Source organism: Anoplolepis gracilipes, chromosome 7, assembly GCF_047496725.1.
Source record: "Anoplolepis gracilipes chromosome 7, ASM4749672v1, whole genome shotgun sequence".
In the NCBI taxonomy this organism is placed as follows: Eukaryota; Metazoa; Arthropoda; class Insecta; order Hymenoptera; family Formicidae; genus Anoplolepis; species Anoplolepis gracilipes.
The window spans coordinates 4,266,276-4,293,403 of record NC_132976.1 but is presented as its reverse complement, the minus strand read 5'-3'; the positions used below and the strand labels follow the sequence as shown (position 1 = coordinate 4,293,403).

General features: G+C 32.7%; 1 protein-coding gene across 8 annotated transcripts in view; it reads left to right on the top strand.

The window, feature by feature from the left end:
- Syt7 (Synaptotagmin 7) overlaps positions 1–27,128 on the top strand; it is a 169,701-nt gene that overhangs the window by 87,725 nt on the left and 54,848 nt on the right. The window contains exon 1 of one of the 8 annotated variants that reach the window (XM_072896360.1): positions 13,333–15,327. The exons of 6 other annotated variants lie outside the window; for them this stretch is intronic. In XM_072896360.1, the coding sequence (XP_072752461.1) occupies positions 15,239–15,327 (89 nt within the window). In that variant the 5' untranslated portion in view covers positions 13,333–15,238. Of the gene's footprint in view, positions 1–13,332; positions 15,328–27,128 lie in introns of those variants that run through there. One more of the 8 variants, XM_072896361.1, reaches the window with a different exon arrangement.

The following is a 27,128-nucleotide window of genomic DNA, read 5'->3' as shown; positions in this document are numbered from 1 at the left end:
GTGGAAACTCATTAATTGTCAAGGGTTTTAGCTTTATTTTTAATAATTTTCTAAAATTCTTAATATATTAAACAAATAGTTTTAGCTATAAAAAAATGACTCGGGACAAATTGAGGTGCCAAATTTACAAGCTGCTTATTTTGTCCGCTGACTTTTTTTATTATTTTTTGACAGATTTTAAGCGCTTGAAAATTCTACAATATTTCTATCAAGTGCTACATAAGTTCTACGCGTAAAAATTATTACAATATTAATTAAATAAATTAAATCGTCCAAGATGTTGGACATATAAGTACCGAGATGCTTGTATCTCTGATCGTCTATAATAAATTAATTGTGCATATGAATAGAAGGCATCATTAATGTCTATACAAATAAATTTATGTACATATCAATACATTTTAATATATATATATATATTAAAATGTATTGATATGTACATAAATTTATTAATTTATTTTTAATATGTATATATATTAAAATGTATTGATATGTACATAAATTTATTTGTATAGACATTAATGATGCCTTCTGTTCATATGCACAATTAATTTATTATAGACGATCAGAGATACAAGCATCTCGGTACTTTCAAATGCATGTAAATTCAAAAATGCATTTATATATATATATTAAAATGTATTGATATGTGCATAAATTTATTTGTATTATATAACGCACAATACTTTTAGTCAATATTATACACGTATATTATATACGAGTATTGTTTTACGAAGCAATATTGCAATTATTCAAATATTTTGATGCACACATAAATATATAATTATTAACAAATATATAATTTATCATGTTTGTAGTATGTACAAGAAGGATCGCCATTACATTACGTACATATATATATATATATATACATATATTTATATATTTATATATACATATATGTATATACATATGTAGAAAATGTATGTGTTTCAATATGTGTAAAGTCATTAATGACGATCCTTTCTGTATATACTATAAACATGATAAATTACATATTTGATACCGTTTGTGAGGAAATAATTATGTATTTATTTGTGCATTAAAATATTTGAATAATTGCAACATTCCTTCGTAGAATAATACTCGTGTATATAATATTCGTGTATAATATTGAATAAAAATATCGCGCATGGTTCTATATATATGTTAATTTGTATTCTATGATTACAAATATATTCTAATTTTTATTACCTTATATATTTATATTATATTTTCCTCGACGAAATAATTTAATAGTAATTTTTCTCCGTGTAGAGTATTATACTATTTCGTCACGGAGTAAAGAATATAGAGAATTAATACGTGCAGTGCGATACGTAGTACGAGAAGAAACATTGTGGAATTTATTGACGGTTGCTACGCGCAACACAGTGCAATTCGACATTTTCGGTCCGGAATCTTCCCCTTAAACCTCTGATCCTACGACAAAAATTTGAGAGTGGGGGTATAATTCTCCTTTCGCGGTCGTAGCATGAGAGGATTTTTTGTCGTAGGATAAGAGGTCCGACTGTACCAGGCATAGACAGGGGACGTCCTCATCACGTGATCGTGACCGCTATAAAGGTTGTCAGTGGCGTACGCAGCATAGTAGCAGTTTCCGAGGTGATTTTGTTATCATTCGCGTGGCGACACATAAGCGGAAAGATATCGGTGTAACGTGTATTTATAATGTCGTAGTATGTTTGGAAATTGGAAGTGTCGTCAAAATGTCGCGCCTGTATTTAGTGAGTGCTTTTAAAGATGCACGAACGATTAAAGATTAAAGAGAAGCTGAGCAGGCCTGGGATAGCATCAGGTTCGTGAGAGCAGTCAGATAATTTATTACGTACAAGGCAATTTATTACATATTATTGGTGGAATGAATTTTTTTCTGTCGCCGTTATCTCACATAGTTATCACATATATTTCGTGCAATTCCATTTGAGTGTGTGTGTGTAAAACTGGCGTCTCACTTCGTGAAAACCTATTAATTGTTAAGAGCTTTGGCTTTATTTTTAATAGTTCTAGAATTTTTAATAGATTAAACAAATAATTGCCTGCCATTAAAAGAATGGTCCAGAACAAATCGAGACAAACTGAGACGTCAGATTCACGCTGCGTCTCACTTTGTTCTTCGATAATTTTTTAAATATTCTTTCCAGATTTCAGCGTTTGAGAGTTCTGCAATAATTTTATAAAAAATTCTATGCGTAAAAATTATTAGAATATTAATTAAATAAATCGTCCGAGATGCTGGACGTATAAGTATCGAAGTGAGACGATGTTTGTATTTCGATATGTAGTTCTATCGGCTTTAAATAAGATTTTGTGTTATATCGGCGTCTTTTATTTAATAAATATTTTCATAATTTTTACACATATCTAAAACTCCGTTCAGAAAGTATGATTGCAGAACGACATAAAATCTAATAACACGAAATCTTATTAAAGTCGATAGATCAATCGAAATATGTATGACCAGCATCTTATTTCGGTATTTGTACGTTTGGTGTCTCAGGTAAAATAATTTGTTTAATAAATATTCTAATAATTTTTATGCATAGAACTTTTTATAAAAATATTGTGAAATTCGCAAGAATTAAAAATCTGCCAACAAATAAAATAAATTTAAAAAATCTTCGACAGACAAAGAGACGCAGTGTGAATTTGGCGTCCAGTTTGTCCTAAGCAATTTTTTGATTTATTAATAGCTAGAACTGTTTATTTAATTTGTGGGGAACTTTAGAAAACTTAAATATATGAATTTTCAACAATTAGTAAGTTTCCACGAAGTAAGATATAATAAGACGTCAGTTTTATCAAATCAGTCAGTTAGCCAAACAAATTATGCGTTTAAAATATATTGTAAAATATGTTATAAAATATAATATAAATTAATACACACATATATATATATATATACATTTTTATTTATGTTTTTGATGTCTTAACATAATATTGAAGTACATATTGTAATTTTTAATAAAAAAATGAAAATTTAATGTAAAAATGCTTATCTTATAACAATTATTTAGTTTTTTAATACATTTAAAAATCTATTTAAAAAAAACTTAAGAGACTCTGTGTTTTTTCTTTGTATGAAATATGAAAGATATTAGAAAATGCATGTGTAATAAAAAGATATTATTTTAGAGAAAGGTATATTAAAAATCTTGAAAATATTCTTTCTACTTAGATTTTTGAGTAAAAATATCTGAAAATCAAGGAGCTTTTAGGAAATTTTTTTACAAGATTTGAATAGACACCTTATAAGTACGTAATGAATATACATCTTATTTATATTTATATTTATTTCTGATTTCTGAAGTTAAAATTTCGGAATATTATTATCACATTGTAAGAGAATTATAAAGTCAAAGAGAAGTTACGTGATTTTTTCGTACGCGATATTCGTTTAAAAAAATAAAAACTCATGTTTGATGGACATATAAAACCTATCCGTGAAATCTTCTAAATTTTTTTCGTTAAATGTTTCTGCTATTTCGACTGAAAAATTCAACAGAAATAGAGCTTGCTACAGAATTTTTGCAATTAAGCAATTTATCAAGTAAAATATGACACTGAAGAAATTAGATGTCAAGAACAATTATTTGACATGTAAAGAAAGGAAAATTTACCATATAAAATCGTAGACATTATATCTCTAAGTGCAACGTTTTATGCAATTTGAATGTAAAATGTGTTTAAGAATTAACATCCTTGCATCGTTGATGCAATTATATATATTGTGTCTTATCGAAGAATGTTTATCATATATCCAAAGGTGTAGCGTGAGCTTTGTTCTAAGAAGATAAACTGTAGCGCTTGATCGGATTTATATGTCTAAAAGATGCGATATATTGCCTTGTATGCTGCGCAAATATTGAATTTCATCTTCCGGAAAATCCGCGGATCCTTTACACGCTCGCGTGCAACATCATTTGTAGCTCGATAAAAGTAGTCACGTTTTCTTCCATAATCTGCATTTTCCGGGCAATTCGGTTTATCGTACAAAAAAAACTCATACAAACTTGAAGAGACTATTTCATATCTTCTTAAATATAAAGTTTTTATTTTTTCATTCGAGAGTTTCCGATGTGAAGCGTTATATGTTTCATGTTATGTCACATCATGTGTTATTTTGCATAGTTTATACATATCGATACGCAAATTAAAAGTTATGAGTACATTGTAAATATACAGTCGCAGTTGTATGAATCATGTCAAAACAATGGCGTATATTTCATGCATGTATCTTCGTATTTAACAACAGATTTTTCTCTCTCTCTCTCTCTCTCTCTCTCTCTCTCTCTTTCTCTCTCACACTTTTTCAGTAGGCGTATACTCGCAAATAATAGTGTGTATGTCGCGCACATATTGCACGTGACAAATATCATATACGTGAAAGATGTCAACCACGTGTATACCTTAACGTTCATCCGTTTGTAGTTCTTGTTTCAATACCGGGGCATTTCCTACGGCAAGCTATTTTTTTCATGTAATATTTGCGAACGTCATACTTTTAAAATACGTATGGATGTATGCAATTTTAACATGAAAATGTACCGATTCGATGCTTGCTCGTGTTTACGATCGAGATTATAAAACACAATTTATTTCTACTATTTTCTTGCATGTATATATATTTTTTATATCTTATATGTATGTGTATATATATATATATATATATATATATATATATATATATATATATACAGGGTGATTTTAAATAAGTGTGAAAAATTTAGGAGATGTTTCTTTGTCGAAAATTAAAGAGGATCTTTTATAAACATATACTTTTATATTTCTTTCTAAGGAGTTACACTCCTCTAAACGTGGAAGTGAAAATTGGGGTTTTTATTATTTTTTTTTTAATTTTAGACAAATTAAAAAATGCAATTTGATAGACATTTTGCCCTAGTAAAAAGGATAGTTATTAATATTTTTGTAATCCTCTCGTATCGTTATAAGAGGATGAAACTATTAATTTTTATTCAATTTCTTAATAATTTGGAATGTGATCATCTAAAAATATATGTGAGAAAGCTTAATTTCTTTAGAAACGTTTTTGTTTCTTTTATTTTTTTCGTAAAATCAATAATCAAGTAAAAAAATGCATTATCACGCACAGTTTTTCTTATAATGATACGGGATGATTAAAGAAATATTAATAATGATCTTTTTGCTAATGGTAAATGTCCACCAAATTTTATTTTTTAACTTGTTCAAAAAATAAAAAATTTTCACCTAATTTTTACCTTCCCTTTTAGAGAAACATAACTCTTCACGGAGGAATATAAGAGTATATATTTATATGAAAAATTTTTTTTAATTTTTCGACAAAGAATCTCCTAAAATTTTTCGCACTTATTTAGAATCGCACCTCGTATATATATTGTTATATATTATTATTCGTAAAATTTGCAGAAAATTAAATATTTGTCGAACAATCGAACGATTATCGTGATAATTTAATTTATCGTGATAATTTAATTGTAGCAATTAACATTATTGCTTTATAAAATTCAACAGATACTTTTAACCTTTAATTCGCTATTCCTTGTGCGTCATCAGTGTCATTCCAGTTCCATTTATATCGATACACTGATCGCAGAAAGAATCAGGGAAGCTTCTTGATTTCAATCGCGATATGTAGGTAGTCGACGAATGGAAGATTTAAAGTGCTCGATTGCTGAAATCGCGAAATCACCGTCGTTGAACGATACGCAATTTCAACTTGTCGTCGCGATAATCATCGGATTATTCGACGGTAAAGATCGAATAGAATAATTCCTATTGGAATTGAATTCGGATCTAATTCAACTCAAAAGCAAAGAGCTTACTTCGTCACATTCTGGCGAGAAGATAGGGATTAAACTCTGGGGTGAAAGTTAGGAGTGGAAGAATGCGGTGTGTTATCAGTGCATGCGGTCACGATCGGCCGGACCTGATCTGATCGGTCAGCACACACATACATCTTTCTTGTTATTATACATATATCATCGTAAGTGTAACACACGAAGGATGATATATCGTTCTCCGCATCCGCGACTGTCGCTTCGGATCTACCTCTCAATCTTCGTGTCTTACCTAGAAAGTTTACCGTCGCATCGTCGGTAACAACGATCGATAATCCGAAATTCACGGCGTCTGTATTCGCTGCGCTTTTAGCGCAAAATGTGACCTGGATTATATCTGTCTCGCATGAATGAGAAATGATGTGTCTCGAGACCTAGACGTTCACATTTAGCGCTGACGAAATTTTTTATCTCCTCTCTCTTTCCAAAATTTTATTAAATTCTATCTCGCGTGCAATCGTTCACGCGATGCTTTTTTATAATCATTTTAAACGATTCCATTCATATAAGTTGGTCGGAGAGGGAGTAGGTATCCAGCAAGAGGTTTTTCTTTCAAATCTTTCACTCTTGTCATCTCAGGCTCTTCTGCATATCAGTGTGAAATTTCAAAGGGTAAAGGGCTGCGGTTGTACACCGAGTAAGTTTCCGTTTAACTATAACCGGACTTTAACTAGATTAAAACTTTAATCATATTTCATCCGGAAAATTGCTTCGTTAAGATTATTCGGGAAAGAAATTTCGCTTCTATTCCGGAAAACATTGAGAAGCGCTCTTAATTATTGGAAACAGAACTGATTTTTTTACGAATATGAATATGCAAAGCGAGAACAATTTAAAGAAATATTCGAACAGAAAAATTGCGAGTATCAGCTCTCGAGTATAACCCGACGTGATAGGATTAGCGGTATAATTTGTGTTTCGTGTTAACGGTTCCCTATCCTTTTCTGTCCGATACGCGAAAATTTTCAGAGAACGAGAAAGCGAATATTCGATCGAAAGGTCGTGGGAAATATCGATGTGCATTTCATGTAATGCCGCTGACATGCCAGAATATTATCCATAGCCCGCATATACGAGCCTTCACGTGCAGCGGGCAGTTATGTCGGGGATGTAGGACCGTGCACACAGGTTGGTCATATGTATCTAATTAGATATCGCGAACCACACGTGGATACCCGATACGTCGTGGCTATCTCATTAATATTTGAATTGAAATATTGCTCTTATTTAATTAAAAGTGTCAGAGATAATTAATTAAATTAAAAATCAGGCACATTTTTTAAAATATATATTTATATAATATATGATTATCTTATACTTATATAATATATTTATATAAGTATTATAATAAATATCATATTTATATAATATTTTTTTTTCAATAATTATATATATATATATATATATATATATATATATTATATGTTTTTTTTTATATCAATTTATATTTTTATATTCTACAGAAATACTATTATACATATTTTAGGGTCTAAAATATATATGTACATATATATATTTTTTTTATTTATTACGTTGTTAATTTTTTGTCGAGAGTAAGCTACCCTTGACCGACGTTTTGATTTAAAGGTTAATCCATGCGACGAAACTCACCAGCAATTTATCATCTGTTCCGCATTTTTTTCGTATGATCTCACATCTCGGCAAAAATTCTCGAGTCGTAACAGTTTTCTTCCTCGTAAGTACCTGGATTCTATCGCAAAATGGATGTTACAAATGACCAGTGCGACAAGTAGATAAATTTGGTTATTATACACGTCAAGAACACATTTTGACATAGTAAATATACAAATAAAAGACGAGATAGTAATGGAAGAATATTGTTATGTCGCGAATTAATATCGTCTATATTTGTCTCGTTAATTTGATCGTCGATATAACGCGTCATAAACGCGTAACGTTAAAACCTTCAATTTTTCAAAGATTCAATAATATCACCGAGTCGTTAAAGATTTGCATCAAGGAAGAAATACACGAACTGTGATTTTTATCGAAAATTGCTAAAACTTGTAAAAATGATTCCAAAAATATTGTCTGATACGTCAGCTGCTGTTGAGAGTCTCCTCTAAAATATTCTACGATTAAAAGAATTTATGAGTCGAGAAAGTCTGAGATCATCGTTTTAATGTGTAAATGAGAAATTATATTTGAAAATACATATGTGTATATGTTGTTATATATGTTAATATTTGCATATTACTAGAGCGCGTGTACTACATAATACATAGATATATGCGAGTGTGCTATGTAAAATAATGTACGCGATAATGGCGACGGTGTAATATGATGCCGTAAATTATTAGGTGCTGTAAATGACGTCCAGCTTAAAGACGATCGACCGTTGGAGAATACAATCCGTACGCACTCTAGATTATCACGAAACAACAAACTATATTTTCTTTAATATTAATTTGCACGATAATACATACATATGTATGAAAGTATTAAGAAGCAGATATGAAATTAATTATCAAGTACTTGATTGCATATTGGTTTATGAAAGACGTCGCTAAGCGACTTAGATCGAATCGCATAAGCAACGTAAGTGACAGATCGTCTCGTCTCTACTCGAGACTAGAAGGTTCTCGAGGAAGGCTTTTAGGACACCCTCAGGGTGAGAATACACTCTTTTCCGTACTTTTTATTCGAACGAGAGGAGCAAATATTTTATTCAGGATAAAATATCTCCTCTCTTCTCACACATTATATTTTATATTTATTTTATAGCAATTTCTCGCATTTTTGCGTTATCGTACATTTACATCTGTTATTGGAAAATGTTAAAGCTAAACTATATTGTATTGACAACGCGCACCGTCACGTGCGACGTCAGACGAGATATGTCGTCCGTATGTCAAATAAACGTCACCTAGCCGCGTGATAACTCGTTCGTCAGCGTCAGTTTAAGCGCAACGAGCCGTAAAATAACTGCTTTATGAGTATACGAATTAGGCAAATTTATTGGGCAATATACGATAAAAACCTTCTTTTTCCTCTTCATTTATTTAATTATCACTCACGATATTCTTTTTTAAATTACTTTTCGTCTACTTCGTCTATCGTTTCCGTTCATTATTCGCCGAGCTCCACCGACATTCAGTATCGCCAATCTAATTATTTATTAACAATCTCGGAATGTGCGACGGTGGAACGGGAAGATTAAGAATTTTCATTTAGCCACGTTTCCTGAACGAATTCCCCCGCATCCGGACGAGATGAGTTGAGCACGTGGGCTCTTCTTCCTACCTAACCAAGAATTTACGTTTCGATCTATATTAAAGTGCGTCTGTGACTATTTACAATATTTCCCTCTCCTCTTCTTTCGCAGTTAAATTTTAATTTTCAGCGAGAAATTTTTTTTTTTTTTTTTTTGCCTCGTTTGTGACGAATATAAATATCGGTTACTTTAACATAAGTACATATAATCATAGTTCTCGCGCATTTAATATCCGTAATCGATGCGCAATCGGATATCCCATACAGCCTCATTTTCACGCGCGATTGCGTCTCGAATATCCTGAGGTCACGCGATCGTCCGCCTGATATACCAGTATAACAAGCGAGATAGCAGCCGCAGGCTTTTAGGAATGGCGATATTGCGTAATCGAGGATGCGGCCATGGGGGAATCTTCGTCGTCTAAGGATCGGATCAAATGACACACTGGCTGGAAGGCGACGTAAATAAGAATCCCTTAGATGAGCCTCTTTTCGAGCGATCTCACGGAAAAACGAGATGACGGATAAGCGTTCCATCAACATCCATCGTCGGCCGGAAGTTTGCGAAAGTTTCCATGTCTATCTCCGACCGGTTTCATACATATTTCTCCGCGTTTGCGATCGGTTTAGCGAAGGAGATCCGAGTCTCAGAGTATATATCTCGCTACAAAAGGAGTCGCGGTAGATAGCCGAAACGAACTCCGATAACCGTTTAGTGTATATTCGTTCGCTTGCGCGTAGTGTATCTATATTCGATCGGTAACACGCGCAGACGGCTATTTACATTTCACGATTATAGTATTATGAGAAATCTCTTATCGGTAGGACGAGCCACTGGAGATGCAAAATCATGCGGAAAATTCATGTGGAATCTGAGTTTCTTGTGTTGCTTTTGCCGCGTAGTCCAATCGCGTTTGTATGAATAATTTAGGAGATACTTTATATTGTATGTATAAGAAAACATGGCGAAATATAACTATTCTATTTCTACTTTAAAGTTATTCTCATAGAACTAAAGACATTTTGAAAATTTCCCGAGAGATTCTAATGATTGACGTAATTAAATTTTTTTAGATATATGTAAGACGGATGACGTCGTTTATATTTGACGTTTCAATTATATTTAGATTAGTTAGATTATTCAAGCCATTTTTAATATCGCTAAGAGCAGGTTGTTTTTAAGCTTGAAAACAATGCGTTAGAATTTTTAAACCAGCTAAGAAAGTTAAAAAAATATTTGTATATATTATACATGTTTTTTTATATAGAGTATAATGGAACTGAGTCTGTATTAAACATTTTTAATTTCAAGTAGTCTATTCGACTATTTTTAGTAAAAAGTTTTGTTTCGTGCTTTATTTATTCTAATAAATTGGGAGAGTTAGACCATTTTTTTTTTTTTTAGGCGCAGAATTTTTTTTAGAACCGGTTTTTTAAAACCAATAAATCTATTTTTTTAAACCATCTATTTTCATATAAAAATAGATTATAGAGAGAAAACAGATGTGTCCCGATTTTACTTTTTATAGAAATAAAAATAAAAAATATTGAAAGAGTATTTAATTTAGATATTTAATCAAGAATATTTAATCCTTTGAACAGAACATTCAATTGAAAAGTGCTATTCAAGCTATCGACAACGAGATGAGATTTGTTTTGCAAATGTTTGAGAATTCAAATAAATACATATTTTTATAATTTAACAAGAAACAATAATGATTTGTGAGTTTATGTAATACAAACTTTTTTAATACAAAAATCAAACATATATCTAAGAACAATTTTAATTTATTTTTTCAATTTTCTGTAGAAATCTGTTTTAATCCAATTCTTAAAACACGGCATTTGTTCTTCATAGATCAATCTATTCTACATTATATAGTCTAACTAGGTTTTTAAAGCAGAAATACGAATTTTCTTTTATTTTTGTACTCATATTGACAAAATTGATATTTTGCGTGAAATGGAAATAATTTACTGTTTGAAAAAAAAAAAACATACTTGTTTATATTTTTGTACAATTTAAATAAAAAACAGATTTATTTTTTTTTTCAGAATTATACATACATCAGAGTATCTTAAAATCATCGGATGTGTTTTTAATAACAGATTCTCTGGCCAATTTGAAGATGATTTTTCCTTAGCGAAAATGTCGTTATTAAAAGGATATCCGGTGATTTTCGTATATCCTAGAGTACAATTTAATATTTTATCACATATTTTGTAATGATGCGCACGCGTAGAAGCTACATGAGATGCGAGCAAAGAGGAAAGGTCACAACTGCCCGTTTTGTATAACACTCTGGTGTTTGCTTTGCGATACTGTTTTGCAATGCCAGATGCTCCCTAATCGTAGTTGCAGGCTACAAAACACAAGACACGGACACTCGAAATGTTCGTCACGTTTCACGTTTCGATCGGCCATTCCTTTAGGAATCGTCGATTTTGTCGGAGCGTTGCTCGCGCGGAACTTTCACAATTTCTCCCGATTAGATATCTGACTTGCGATAAATTGTGACAGTGAATCGAAGAATCTGAGAAGTGTTCTATATTGAAAGCGCAGAAGGGAAATCAAGAATGTCGGTCGTACGCGAATATGGACGACTTGAGCGGAACTTTTAGGAGCATGTGCCGCGGTAACGTCGTCCTTATTTCGAGGAAAAGAGAGAAACATGCGCCACGCTAAAAGCTTGACGACGTCGGATGAATTACGGGATAAGAAAGTTACTTGCCCGTGCAAAACGACACGTTTTTTTCTCTTCCAATACAGAAATGTTTCAAAGACATACAATCGATTAAAAAAAAAAAAAAAATGATAATTTTGAAACAATTTTGAAACAAAGTTTTCTGAATATTTTAATCTCGCACTCTTTTTATTTGTTTGTCTTGTAAAATGCGAGAGACATTTCAAGATAATTTGTAATTGATTACTTCTTTATTTAAATTAATTTTTCCTTAACAACAGAGTGTCTATTTCGTGGAAGAACATCAAAAACTTGGAATTCTCCGAGATTTCTTTTGCATCTAGAAAAATCAAGGAATTCTCGTGGAATTTTATTGGGATTTAGAGAATTTTTTTCAACAATTTTCTCTTTGATCATTTTGTTCTTATATTGTGAAGAATCAGTCAGCCATAATAAAAAAATTATGCGTTTAATATATATTATAAAAATATATCTTTTTGTTTATATATTTAATGCTTAACAAAATATTGAATATACAATACATATTCTTTGTAATTTTTAATGGTAGAGAAAATTTGATGTAAGGGAGAAATGCTTAGCTTATGATTAAAATTATGCAACTTTCAATAAATTTGCAAATCTACTTAAAACTTAAGAGACTTAAGAGACTTTGTGTTTTTCCTTCGTATAAGTAAAAACCATTAAAAACCGTGTATACGATAAAAAATTAATTTTCGAAAAATTTATTATAAAAGAAATTTTTGAAAATATTCTCTTGAAATTTTGAACAAAAATACTTAGAAGATCAGGGCATTTTTTTACAAGATTTGAATAGACACCCTGAAGAGCTTTTTCTTTTTTTGCTATAATATATTTTTATAACTATCAAATAATAAGTATCTTTAATGCATATATTTAAAGTTAGATGCACATTTCGTTTCCTCCCAAGATTCATTGCTTGGTAAATTCTTAATCTTGTTAGATTTATACATGGAAACTTTCTTGTTTGGATATTACACTGTTGTTATATCTATTCACAATTTCACTCGTGGGTGTCTCGGCACAACAATCGATAAGATCCGTTCACGTTAATGATACGCGCGTATCTATGTATATATGTTGAACAGGGACGAACACGAAGGGAAGCACGCATCGATGACGCGTCTGTCGCGCGAAAAGTCACTCGTGCGCGGAAACGTTTCACCCTGATCAGCTCATCGAGGAGAAGATTCAACCAAGTCTTGAGACGCCGAAATTGTACGACGATGTGTACCCCGTCGGAGAAAATCGGTAATGGTGTTTCACGGATAAAACCGGGAGTTTTCAGAGCGAGAGGGACAGTATTGTGTGCGACACGAGTAGTCCGGTCGAAGGACGAAGAGGAGGGAGAGCGTGGAGGGTGGAAGTGGTTAACAGGCCGTGGTGGGAGGTTTTGAGGGTGGAGGAAGAGGAACGGTTCGGTTAGAGGGGCCGAGGGGGTGAGATGGAGAAAACGGGGTGGGGAAACGGCCGAGAAGATCGGGCTAGGAATCTACCCGACTGTGCTCCACGGGGGTGAAAGCCGGGGGGTAGGGGTGACGTTACGGAGTAGGGATGACGAGTACGACTTTGGGGGGTTGGTAGCAGCTGAGAGAGCAGTGCGAGTAGGTCACACCGTCGATCAGAGTGGCGGTCCGCGTTTTGGCGAACGGAGGCCTTGAGACCTCGTCTCTCTCTCTCTCTCGCCGTTGTTATTGTCTTCTCCCGTATTTTCTTAGATGCACGATTTTATTCTCTCACACGCGACAAAGCCCAAAACGGCATCTGTCTACCCGCGCTTTCTCTTTTGAAACAGCCCGCCCTTTAAGGAAACTCGCGATCTTATTCTCGAACGGATCGAGATCTCTCCCTTCGAGCGATCGGAGCCGATTTATCGGTCCTCACCTTAGACTCGCGCCACGAACGTTGTTGGGAAGAGAGAAAGAAAGAAAGAAAGTGCTCACGATCCCCAAACATTCGTCTTCCTCGCCTTCTTATTCTTATTCTTTCCATAGCATCTGAGATAAGCCGGAGTATCTTTTCTTCCTCTCGATTTTACCGCGTTAGATGCGCGCGCGATAAACTCGATAGACGAAACAGAAGTCAACGAAGAGAAGTCGAGTCGTGAAAGGAAAGGAAAAAAAAAAAAAAAAAAACGGACAAAGGAAGGAGATAGAGATTTTTTACGGTGCCTTCATCCTAGTGCATCGCGTATTCGTTCCGCCGAGATTCCCGAGCTCTCTCCACAGTGCGTACGTGTGTGTGTGTGTATGTGTGTGCGCGTGGAGGAAAGATTCCTCTATCGTACCTGAAGAGAGAAGCTCGATGAGACATTCATCGCCAACCACTCTCGTAAGTCGGATTCGCCGAGGGATCACGTATAATGTGACGCTCGAGTCCCGTTGTTGCGTCGCCAGCGACGACCTGTCAGTTGTTGTTGCCATTTCTTGTTGATTATTTCGAGCAGCACGATTTTCCAGTGCGTGAAAATCTCAAAGCCGCGCACTTGGCTTTCAAGATACGAGACGGTTCGATATACCACGAGTCAACGTACGTAGTATACGCGAGCGCGCGCGCGCGCGCTCCCGCGTGTGTTACATTTTTTTTACACGCGTCATTAACGACACTCGCGTAATCTAGGACGTTAAAGAGCACCGCAAAATTGTGTGATAATTTTAACGATCGCCCTTCAATGAAACATAACGAGCGAGCCAGCCACTTGGAAATTGGGTTAAATAGAATAACTGAACTTCTCTCTCTCTCTCCATCGAGCCGAACTTCCGTCTTGTAGCGCGTCTGCTGATATTTCTTTTGTTGGAAAGAAAAGCCCTTATCGCGTTTAAAGTACACGCTTCTGCTACAGAGAAAACAAACAACTAAGAAGGAACAGCATAAATAAAAAAGGACAAGAAAAAACGAGAGAAACTAATGTAAGTGTACCCGATCGATAGACAGTACGTCCATGTAACGTAAAAGAAATCGGAAGTAAAACTCTTCCCGAGAGTCGAACCGGTAAAAGCTCAACTACTCTTGATACCGATACCGTATGTCAGATCGATAGCGTGCGGTTGAAAGGACAGGTGAATTACCTGCGTCAACGAGGAGGAACATCGAATCGATCCATCGAAACGACCTCGGGTTCGCGTATTCACGTCGCCCCTTGTCGCAAAATATTTTCTTCTTTTCTCGCGGGGCGAAGAAACAAATCATACTTAGAAGCTGCGAGCGAGAGAAACCGGAAGAAACCGTAAGGACCACCGGATCATGAAACGTGATGTATCGGTGAGCCGCCAGCAACGGGCACGTCGCCAACGGGGGCTAAGAAAACAGGGATAAGAGAGAGAGAGAGAGAGAGAGAGAGAGAGAGAGAAATCTCTCTTCTGCTAACGATCAAGTAGGATCAAATTCGCGGAACGCATCGCGAATACCACGAATCTTTTTCTGCTTCTTAAGCGATAGAAAATGGAAATCGCGGCGTCGGCTATGTTGGACGGCCTGAAGAACAATCGTATCGGCAAACTGGCGTTGTCGCGCTTCTTGTCGCAGAGTCTGTGAGTAGAAATTATCTCAGTCGTGGTTTATGTGTTTTTTTTTCTTTTTTTTTTTTTTTTTTTTTCGCGGAACACGAAATTGGTAGGATGAGATACCGATGACAACGACAAGGACCGAATGAAATTCAGTATAATACGCACGCCTTGCTCGCTGGCTGACAGTGTACGCTTGTATGCATGTTGATTGAAAATTTGCAAATTCTTTTTCCTCTTGCATGTGCTGATAGTGAAGGAATAAGTAATCGAGAATTTTTTCGCATCGTGAAGCAAGAAAAATTACTGTAAATAAACAAAAAAGAATTTTATCTTTCAGCTGTGGCTAGTTTGTATCGCCGAGTAAAATTTATGTCCTACGACGCAGACGAGAACATCTGTTGATCTATCTGTTAACTGTGATGATAAATCTCGTTTTTTTCCAAGATTCTTCTCTCCGAGAGCTGCGACGCTCTCTGTCTCCCATGATATAGAATTTCATAAGCGTCTCATCACTCTGTTCTTCTTTGTGATCTAGCAATGAAATATAATTGAACGAAATGTTTTAATTTTTCATGCAGGATAATTTTCACGCAGGTAGTTGTGGGAAATCGTTGGAAGCAATAAATTAATCGAACGAATATTGATCAGGCTATACTACTTTACGTGTTATACAGAATACACCGCAGGTATGAGGTAGTTAAAGAGTAGAGAGAGAGAGAGAGAAAGAGAGAAAGAGAGAGAGAGAGAGAGTACAGCACATTACCATACTAATAAGCATTTTATAAATAAATAAACATATCGGGAACAGTCGTTCAGTTTTATTATAATTATTATGAGAAATATGAGAATTTCAGAACTATTAATTGAATTAACATTGTTAAAATATATTAATCGTATATTCCTAATAAAATGTGTCGTAAAATGATAATAACAATTTGTACACAAAGCACATTAAATATATTCCGTTAAGCAAAGTAATAAAATATTTCTGTTTAGATATTGTCACATATTCATATATATATATATATATATGAATATGTGACAATATATATATATATATATATATATATATATATATATATATATATACATACATACACACATGTTGTATGTGAATTTTGTGTCAGTCGATTCTTGAAACTCTAATGAGTTCAATTTGCATAAAGTAACGCATGTTCATCCGTTGCATGTGCATTTATGGTATGTATGTATGTACACAATGTGTGTGAGTGTATCTACACATTTTTATTGACGTCTCACGATTGTGTCGATACTCTTTCCGCTCGACTTCCAGCAATGTAAGTGTACTGTAGAGTTTACAATAAACATGACTGTGTATTGTTATGATTTGGAACGTGCGGTTACACACATTTATCTAAAGTGCTCTTTCGTCGCGCGTTTTCTCGAAATTGATTCTCTCGCTTATTTCGTTGAAAATTGCGACAACTCAACTCAACTCTTCTAGGATATTCGGTAAATCTAGTTTTTCATGTATGCTTTACATAATTTTTTCGTGAATAATTCGATATTTTTTCTGAAAATATAGAAATACTCGAAAAAATATCGAATATCATTGTAAAATAAGTGCATTATCTAAAAAAGTATAATATTGAGAATTTATAGACATTTACAGTGATTTTTTTCAGAATTAATCTTTAGCTATTTCTACAGATTATATCAAGATATATCAAGTAAATATCGAATTTGTTGTTGTTTACAACAAAAACCATCATCTCACTAAATAATTTCTTATTTCCCGATAAAAAAATTCCAGCAATTTTTTTCTCCACTTTATCTTTCAAGTAAAGATACTGTTAATTACATATGAAAAATAATGAAAATTACTAAAAAAAAAGAATGAAATTTTTACATTTTTATTTTTAATTAATTTTTGATATAATTTTATAATGCATTATAAAGTATTAGATCTCTTTATAGCCACTTTATATATAAGTGTATAAATAAAAAAAAATAAAAATTTTACTAAAATATTACTGGTTTGAATAAGTCAATAGAGTATCATGAAAGAAGAGTAGCTTAGACCAAAGAGAATAAACGCTTATTACATAAGAGAATAAAACATTTGCTGTTGTGTAGGTTAAAATCCACTCAACTCGATGAAATATAACAGACGAAAGAGATACTAAAAAAGAAGTATATTTATATTAAAATAAAGATTTTTTTTAGAAGCGAATATATTATGTTTTATTGCTCTTTGTGAAGTTGAATAAAAAATTTAGTAATAGTGTATCAAATATATATAATACAGACTAGTTAATAACATCTTGTTTCATTTTTTTATTATGCTACATATTTTTTATTTCTCTTCATTTTTTCCAATATATTGTTTAATTTAAAATTTTTTTGAACTTACTATATAAAAGTATATCGCATATTATATTATATACTGGTGATATGTAATATTACACGAGAAAAACTAGCTAACGATTTAAATTAAAATTTTGTCAAATATCCGAAAATTGTTAAGTCATATCCGATTTTTTCGCTTTTACAAATTATGAGTACTATTTATTTTTTTTATAACCCTTTTATCAGATTAAAGTATACCTATAAAAAAAATATTCTGTATTTTTCTCGCGGCTTGCATTCGAGAAAAAGATGGAATGATGAATTTTGCCCACGAATTTCTCACATCACAACAAATCTGTCACTTTCTTACGCTTGTTTGTTTCATATCGCGAAGAGTGCACAGTAATCAATCTATCTAATATAGTGTTTCTCGCGTAAAGGAAAATACATAAGAGGAAATAGAAATCTAGGAAAAATAGGACAAGCTGATTTGTAATTAAGAAAATGGTCCGATATAACAACGATGAAAGTACAAATTTAGTCTCTTTTCGAGATATATAATTTAATCATTCCAGAATGCAACGTTTCAATTAAATAATTGTATGCGCTAAAAATATATCTTGTTCATCATGAAACACGATTTGCTAATATAAGCTTGTTCAATTGATTAAATATTTTACAATAAAGATCTTGTTTATTTTAAATATAAAATAATCTAATTTTTCAATATATCTGATGCAATAACATTAATATATTTTATTATTTAGAAAAATTTTATTATAACATACCGTTTATAATTATATTTATAAGATACTTATCCATTATTTTAACGTATTTATATATTTAAAACTAGTTAAAAGGAAATCTCACAGATTTATTTTACAAAATGATTAAAGACTTTCGTGAGCATTTTGCAATTAGGATGGACTTTTTACGACACTTATCTCCAATTTGTGCGAAAGCGAGGAACTTTATTTGTGAGAAATACTCGTTCGAATGAAGCCAATTTACACTATTTCCAATTGGATATTTTTTTACATATCCTTTTTGCCAGAGGAAATTATATTTCTACGTGACAGACGTGCAATTCCGATATACGTATTTCGCGGTAAATGAGATTGCGAAATTCCGCAGTAAATGAGATCGTTGATAAGCGAAATTGTCTAGATTTTTTCGCGTTGACGATTAAAAAAAAGTAGCTTAGTCTTATAAGACTATATTTATCATCTATGGCTCTGTCAAGAAACTATCATATTGAAGGGAAAACCGTCTTGATATTCATATTGCTCGATATAAAGGTCCGAATTCTTTCGGTGCGATGTTTATTTCAACAGGAATTTAAGGGGACTCGTATTTGAAATCTTTTGTATGTATAACTGCAGACATTTTGCATATACATATATATATATATATATTTATTTATTTTTTATTTATTTTTTAAAAATAAATAAATAAAAAATAACGCGTTTTTAATTTTTATTCGCAGATAGCATTTTCATAGTTAAATATCTGGGGAGCGTTACACAGTGTTATATCAAAGTGTAATATTTAGCTCGTTTGTATTCACTCTCGGAAATTTACAGAGCTCGTATCGATAGTTACTTCACAACATTGATTCGCACACGAAGATGACTCCATCGATTCTGTAATATCGATGATAGCTCATAGTTTGAACAAACTTGTTTGAAGCTTGAACCAAACTGACTTAATGTTCACAAATTGTAAAGCAATCGAATATTATCGCACAGTATCTGGAAAGAGTGAGGTAAACATTTGAAGGAAAACATTATACGAGTAAAAAAACACGATTCAATTACGATTGCGTAGGAAGTAGTAGGATGTGTTTTTGTTGTACCGGAAATTTCTCATATTGCAATCGCAAAATATAATAGGTACACGATCGACTGCCTTGGCGGTTATTCACTCTGCTGTGAATTTGAAGGCTGTTTTACGCACAAATTGCGCCTGATGTAGAGCAGAATTTCAGGCACAGTCGCTAACGTTACCGCACGCATGTCCTTTGTCGGTTGTAAATATAATACAGTAGGGACAAATTAAACGTTCTGTTCTGTGCGCGCGCGACGCTTGCTTGCATTAGACGGAAGTGCACTTGGAGCGAATTTATCGCCCTTTTCGGCTGATAGAGCAAACGGGCATTACTGTAGGTGAGTTATTGCAATTAAAGTACGTCCGCGCGCGCGCGCGCGCGCGTGATATTCCAGATAGGGACCGAGGGAGAGAAGTTACCGAGCTCCGTAAAATTGCCATTAACTTTTCCAATGTTCGTTTAATACAACATTACTTTAACGAATTCCAACAACGGAAAATGAAAATATTAGGCAAATGTATATGGATATGAAGAAACGATGGAGCTTGCATTTTTCGACGTGTGTTATTTTTCTAACGATACCTAATATTCACACAAAATGGCACGTACACGCCAAAAAAATAAACCGAATATTTATATATATATATATATATATATATATATATATATATATATATATAATAATACAAAATTAACATTTAAATTTATATAAATATTTATATAAATTTCTACATATAAATATATGTATATAAATTTGAATATTAATTTTCCTTCCGGAATAGATGCGAGATTCAAATGCCATTCTATCGTCCGTCTGTTTTTGAAATGTAAAAGCACTTGCTATACGAAGATATTATTTCGACATTTATTGATTCATACTCATTTCTTCTTCTATCGGAAGGAGATGAAAATGTTGTATTTTTGAATGATTATTTTATGACCCAGTTTCACGATTTACAAAGAGATGATTCTACAGAACTGATGTTGTTAGTGACATATAATCTGGCTGTTTGCAACGACTGTGCTCAAAACTGGTTTATTTTCGCTGTTATATTTCGTGTACTTGCAATCTGTACCGGCTCGAATGATAATTGTTATGTCATGTGAACTATTTAGTTTACGTAATTAAAAACGCCTGAAAGATACGCTTGTTGTTTTCATCAAGTTGACAAACAATCGAACTTGTTATCGAACATGTATGCATAATATATTGTGTCATGCACTTCTGTTATTCCACGATGAATTAACATCTGCTACAACATATCGCGGCCTTAATTACCGTTTTCGCGAGCACAAGTGAGAATAACATAGGTACGCAGGATCGAATCAAAATATGCAACTAGCGTAACAATCGATTGTGTAATTATTATGTCACAGTAGAATTGGAATTTTAGATCGAAGCTTGACTGTGAAAATATTAAATATGAAAACTTCCGTGAGCAATCTTTGTTTGTAATTATCGTTTAACCCATTTGGCTAATGTTTTCTCAATTAGCACGTTTGAACTACTCAGCACATATGACTGCGGGGGAGAGTTGGGAATCTAATCGCCTCTTTGCGTACCATATGTATCGCGAAAGGAGAATTCTGGCGTAAAGCCAGAACCTACCCGCACGATATTATCGCGCGAACGATGATTTATACATGTTATATCGATCGTTGAATTCGAGAAAAAAAAAGAAGGGAATGATTAGACTCTGTTGCTAGTCCAAAAACTAATCTAATCTTTTTGTGAATACTTTATGCTATGATTTATGTTTTGACGTAAGGGAATGAAGATTTGTGTTGAATTAATAAAGCCATAAACCTATATTTAAAGTTATTATTTATTTTTTATTATTATTATTTTTTTATCTGTATATATTAGTGATATAATAAAATATAAAAAAATTAATATTAATAAATAACGTAATAATATTATATAATTAAAATAATATATTAAAATAATAAAATAATGAAATAAAAAATAAAGAATAACGCGCGCTATTGATTTGTTTAACGAAGTGCATAATTAAATCCACAGACACATGTACTTCGATCGCTCGCGTTAACTTATCATCCCTTCAGTCGCAGCGGTTTGTTAAGCTTCCTTCCGCACGAGAGAGAACGATTCCAATTTCCTTGCCGGTACCTGCGGGGCTCGCTGCTTTCTCCGGTCGGTTCTCTTTACGTGCGACTCGCTCTTCCGACGATTGAGTGGTAACTCGTGTTGTTTCCAGCCGAGCTTAAACGTTCCGCGCACATCGTCCGCTAATTGATTTATCGCCCGCTAACTATCAGAGAATATTGATATTGATCGCAACTATCCCAGATATATAGATTCCTAGCTTAACCTAAGACTTCAATTAATTTCTGAATTTGCGGTGGAAACTGTATTTTCGACGTGGTAAATCTAAGGAAAGAGAGAGAGAGAGAGAGAGAGAGAGAGAGAGAGAGAGAGAGAATTATATCTGTAACATACGAATTACAAGAAATCACATTAGATCTTTTTCCTTCGAAAAATCACGTATATCACGAAAATTTCAGAGTATTCATTAGATAAAATTACATCATAATTATTAGGATAATATCAATATTGATTTTTATTTCAATAAAAAATTTTATTTATATATCATAAGTTGAACTATACATTTTTTTGAGATGTACCATGCAATTCATATTTGTGTTAGTTGTGTTTGAGTGTCGTTTAACCGATCTGGGAATTTTAAAATGAGATACAATTGTGACATGTATCTTTAGATTTACACGAATTTTCGTACGTATGTAATTTAACAAGCGTGTCAATTTTATTTTGATACCATGTGATATCGACTAGTAATAAAAGCTCATACGTGTAAAGACTAAAATATTTTATAGCCTCTCTACTCGTGACGGAAATAAAGCACACACGACACATTTTGCTTTTGATCTCTCGAGATACGAGAAATTATCAAAGGTAAAAGAGATTTCGGGATCCATTAAAGACGTGAGACGAATCAAACATTTCTCTTCTGTACCACTATTTTTTTTTTTTTCCCAAACCTTTATTAGATTCGGTGAATCTGTCCATTCAATAATTCTACTTGTTTTAATTTTTAACAAATCCCAATGTACTTGACGGTTAGGTGTAGTCGATGTAAAAAATTCACCAATGATTTCTGTGCAATGGCCTCATAAAACAAGAGTCAAACATGTGTACTGGTAAAATTATCTCGCACCATCTGTGTGTTCTCGTGATTGTTTCAGATTATCGGGCTATCATGTGCCGTGCGCGTTTGTCCGATAAATTTGTGTGTAAAACGCTCGGTGATAAACTTCACGAAACGTACCTACCCTCGTGTTGGTCAAATTTACCGCCAGCGGCGCACCTATTCGAGTTATGTGGCAGTGTTTCTAATCATATAACATGCCATTTGTTTCATTGCAAACATTATTCACTTTTGCCTATAACCGTGGGGCTCACTGCGGGTATCTCCTCGTTTAAAATATTCCTCTCTCAAAGATTTAATTCTTCAAGTAATCTTTGTGATTGGTCCATTATCTAAATGAAAAGCGAATTCTATACCACGGAATGAAATGATACTTTGCGATCGAAGTTGCAAAATATGTTACTGCAAATCACCTAGATTATACATTCCATAGGAAATTGATATTAGGAATTGATTTTCTTGATTAAAAACACTAGTTGAACTTTTGAGATGAAAACTGTTGCTACATTTTAATTTTTCTATTTAAATTGTATGCTTAAAACTAAAAATTGGCCGGAAAAAGTTTTTCAGTCAAGCAGTTTGAGCCATGTGGGCGTCGCGTAATTTGGGAAGCTGGTGGCCAAAGTAATTAAGTGAGACATTAAAGACCAGGAATTTTACTATTATTAAATGGATGAAAAAATAAATTCCTTTTCTAATTTACAATTTAACTGAGCAAAGTTTTGAATTTTGACGTATTTCGTACTTGGAAACAGAAAGTTTCTGAATGGAAAGAAATTAAAGCCAAAATTCTTTCAAAAATTCCGAGTTTTTATTTAAATTTTACAAATTTTCTCTATTCATAGGTAATTTTTGAAATTAAAAAGGTAATTATAATAGAAAAGCTCTAAAATTTGAGAAGAAAAAAATATTCCTAGATACCATAATCTTTATAGTGTACCATTTTTTCATGTAATTAATAAACAAAATTCTGAATTATTTATTAAGATTTTATGTATTTTTTAGAAATGTTCTGTTTTTACATTGTCGGATTTAATTCTAGCTGTTCTCACAGTGTGTATAATGGGGAAGGATTCAAACTGTCGCGAGGATTGTTTCTCGATGTAATTGATCCTTGCTATCCTCTTTGTTGCCACGTGTTATGAGAGTTCTCATTGTTGATTTATCGAATGCTTCTCGATAACGTCTTGTATCAATAAGAAATACAAATTTCGAAATTCTATTGATGAATACTCTACTGACGATATGATTACAAGGGTAACAATACGTGTATCGACTCTAATTTCTGAAGTAGACGTCTATTGTTTCATCAAAGTTTCTCTTCCTCTTGGTTTCCGATATATATATGTGTGTGTGTGTGTGTGTGTGTGTGTGTGTGTGTGTGTGTGTGTGTGTGTGTGTGTGTGTGTGTGTGTGTGTGTGTGTGTGTGTGTGTGTGTGTGTGTGTGTGTGTGTGTGTGTGTGTGTGTGTGTGTGTGTGTGTGTGTGTGTGTGTATGTTTTATTCATTCGTGCTAATTTTCTATCTACTAAATCTTACTTTAAAAACAGCAGCAAGCGAGAGAGCCGTACGTGTCTGTTTTATACCCAAAAGAAAAAGTGTTGCTTTAAGATATATTTTATCGTATTACTGCAATAAAATAATAATCTAAAAAAATTTATAAAATTTAGCTAACTACTACTAATTCTTTAAAAATATTAAATATGATTTATAATTATTTAAAAAGTTTTATTTGTTGCAAGGATAAATTAAAAAACAAGGTGTGCAAATTATTTTTAAATATGTAAAAAATGTGCAAAATATTTTATTTGAAAAATAATTCAGTTAATTTTTTTTAATAAAAATAATGAGATCAGAAAATTACATCAAATAAGTATAAAAAGAATGCGTAGTATTTGATTCAATCAAAATTTCTTTTTCCCTCTCTCTCTCTCTCTTTATATACACACACAAATATATATTGTATATTTCATGTGATTTATATTATGTATTCATATGATTAATATATTTATTATAGCTTTATGATCTTGTTATGCTGGCAAACTTTTAAATATCTCTTGTAAGTTTCTCATCAATCATAATTTTAATTAAGAGTTATTTAGAAGTTTTGAAAGCATAACGAGATCATAAACCCTCTCATAAACTGTATTTATCCAAATTATTCTTGTAAATTTTATGTTTGTGGCGTATTTTGACAAAACAAACAGAAACTTGAAAATATATAATAATAATAATAATCACGAATAATAATAATAATAATACGAAATGCTGGACGGTGTCCAGCATTTAAAAGATAGTTTAAAAGATACTAGAGTAACGTAATTGGATAGATTAAAAACTGCGTTCAATGCTATTTAACAAGTACTGTGTTTTTCGTATAATTGCGATTTTATCGAGCAGGAACGTGCACAGCGAACCCGGACGAGAACCTCTGCAGGGTGTCGTCTCGTTTTGTTTCTAGGTACAAAAAAGAAAAAGAGTATTTGCACCTTCTTTCGCTATCTACGCGATTGCAAATGGTTTCAAATCGATCCGTCCAACGTGGAATATACGTTTTATTCACGTATCACGGTGTCTCGATGGTGAAAGGCTAACGTTGCAAGATATGTTAAAACGTGATGTTTCACCGTGCGGTATGAATGCAAAGAGCTCTAATAAAAGGAAAAAAATATGGAGAAAGGAGACAGTGGTGTAATAAAACGACAATTTTGTATTGTTACAATGTAACATGTTCTCGGGTCTACGTCATATCTGCAATATTGAACGTAAAAATCAGAGCGATTTTTACTGGTTGGATATAAATATATAAATATTTTCTTTCCGAATCGCATAAAAATACATATCCGGAGGCATTAGAACGCATCTTGCTTGTCGGCGCAAGTAGTTATAGCTGATTTGCGTAGTGGGGTCTTCTCCGCGAAATTACATTACCATATTATAAAAGAAAAAAAAAAAAAAAACGACAAAAGAAAAAGAAAACAAGGTTGACATCTCTACCTGAATAAAATGAACATTCGTATGCGGGCCATACTGCGCAATCGCGCAATCAGAATATAACAAAATATAGAATATAACCAAAAAGTCGGTTATGTCTTACGCGCAATAAAATTTTTCAACAAATTTGCAGTGGATTTTTTTAAATGAAAAATATCGACTGCAAGATATTTATTTTTATGAAGCTTTTAGATAAGAACAATATACGCTAGATATAAACGCGTCCGACACACCATTTTTTAACTTTTTCCATAGTTTGTGCAACACGAAGTGATATAATATGTTGCGATAAAAGGAAGTTTTAATCTATACTTTATTGTGTCGCTACGATAGAGCGATAAACTAGAAATTTACAAAATTTTATATTTAGTTAGTTTCAAACTAGTAATTCCTCAAAAAGTGCGACTGATAATTTCCCTCATCAAGTGCAATCTAAAATCGTTTAGGAATATATTTATTATGCGAGAATAAATTAGAGAATATTATATGTGCAAATTAATTTTATGTAAAAGATATGCAAATTTGAAAAATACTTTACAATTTTATTATTTATATTTGTCTTATATCAGAAATTTCATCAATTAAAAATTTAAATAATGTACGTAATTATTTGATTCATTTCTTTCTTTTTAGCTATTTTATGATTTACATACATATTTTAAAACTCTTTTATGGCATTTACAAGTTATTTAAGATTTTGCGAACCTTCTGCGAAGTAAATTATTCAGAAAAATAAAGAATCTTACATTTACATTGTTGTCTCTTAGGTCTTAAATTATGTATTTCGCTTTTCCCACTAACAATAAGTTAGTTAATTAAACACAGTTAAACATTTAATTTTGAAATAGATTAAATTTTATATATTAAAGTTAATTTAATGGTAACAATAATATTCTTCAGAAGATAAAATATTGATTGTGTGGTTTCCCCCTTTTTCATTTATTTTTCCAATTACAAATCATGAGCCCTCGTTTAAAACAGCTTAAAATTTGTATATTGCAAAAAAAAAAAAAAAAAAAAATGAACGTTTAAATTGATACAGAATACAATTTTGTAGCGACATGTGGAAGTGACTGACCATCGATAAGATACGAACGCTGTTCTCACGTGTCGCGATTAATTCTGCTTTACGGTAGGGTACCTCCTGTTATCTCGAAGGGATTCATGGTTCCGGATAACCCTTTGCTTCCGCGTAAAGCGGTTAATGCAGTTTACGTTAAAAATAAACATCACCTTTGTAACGTGTGTCGTCATTGCATAGTCGAGATAGATAGAGACGATAAATTATTATCGTCGATAAAGGGTTTTACGTAACGCCCATTGTCCGCCCCCATTATTTTTCACATTATTGTATTTGTAAGGACGATGCATGGATTTTTCTCTCTTTCGCGGTTAAGATAAATCTCTCCGCGTTGTATACACACTTTCGTCTATATGGTAAAATCGTATTTCCGTCGCATCTCGGAGCTAAATGTAATAAAGTTCACGCGTCGCGTTGAGGAGGA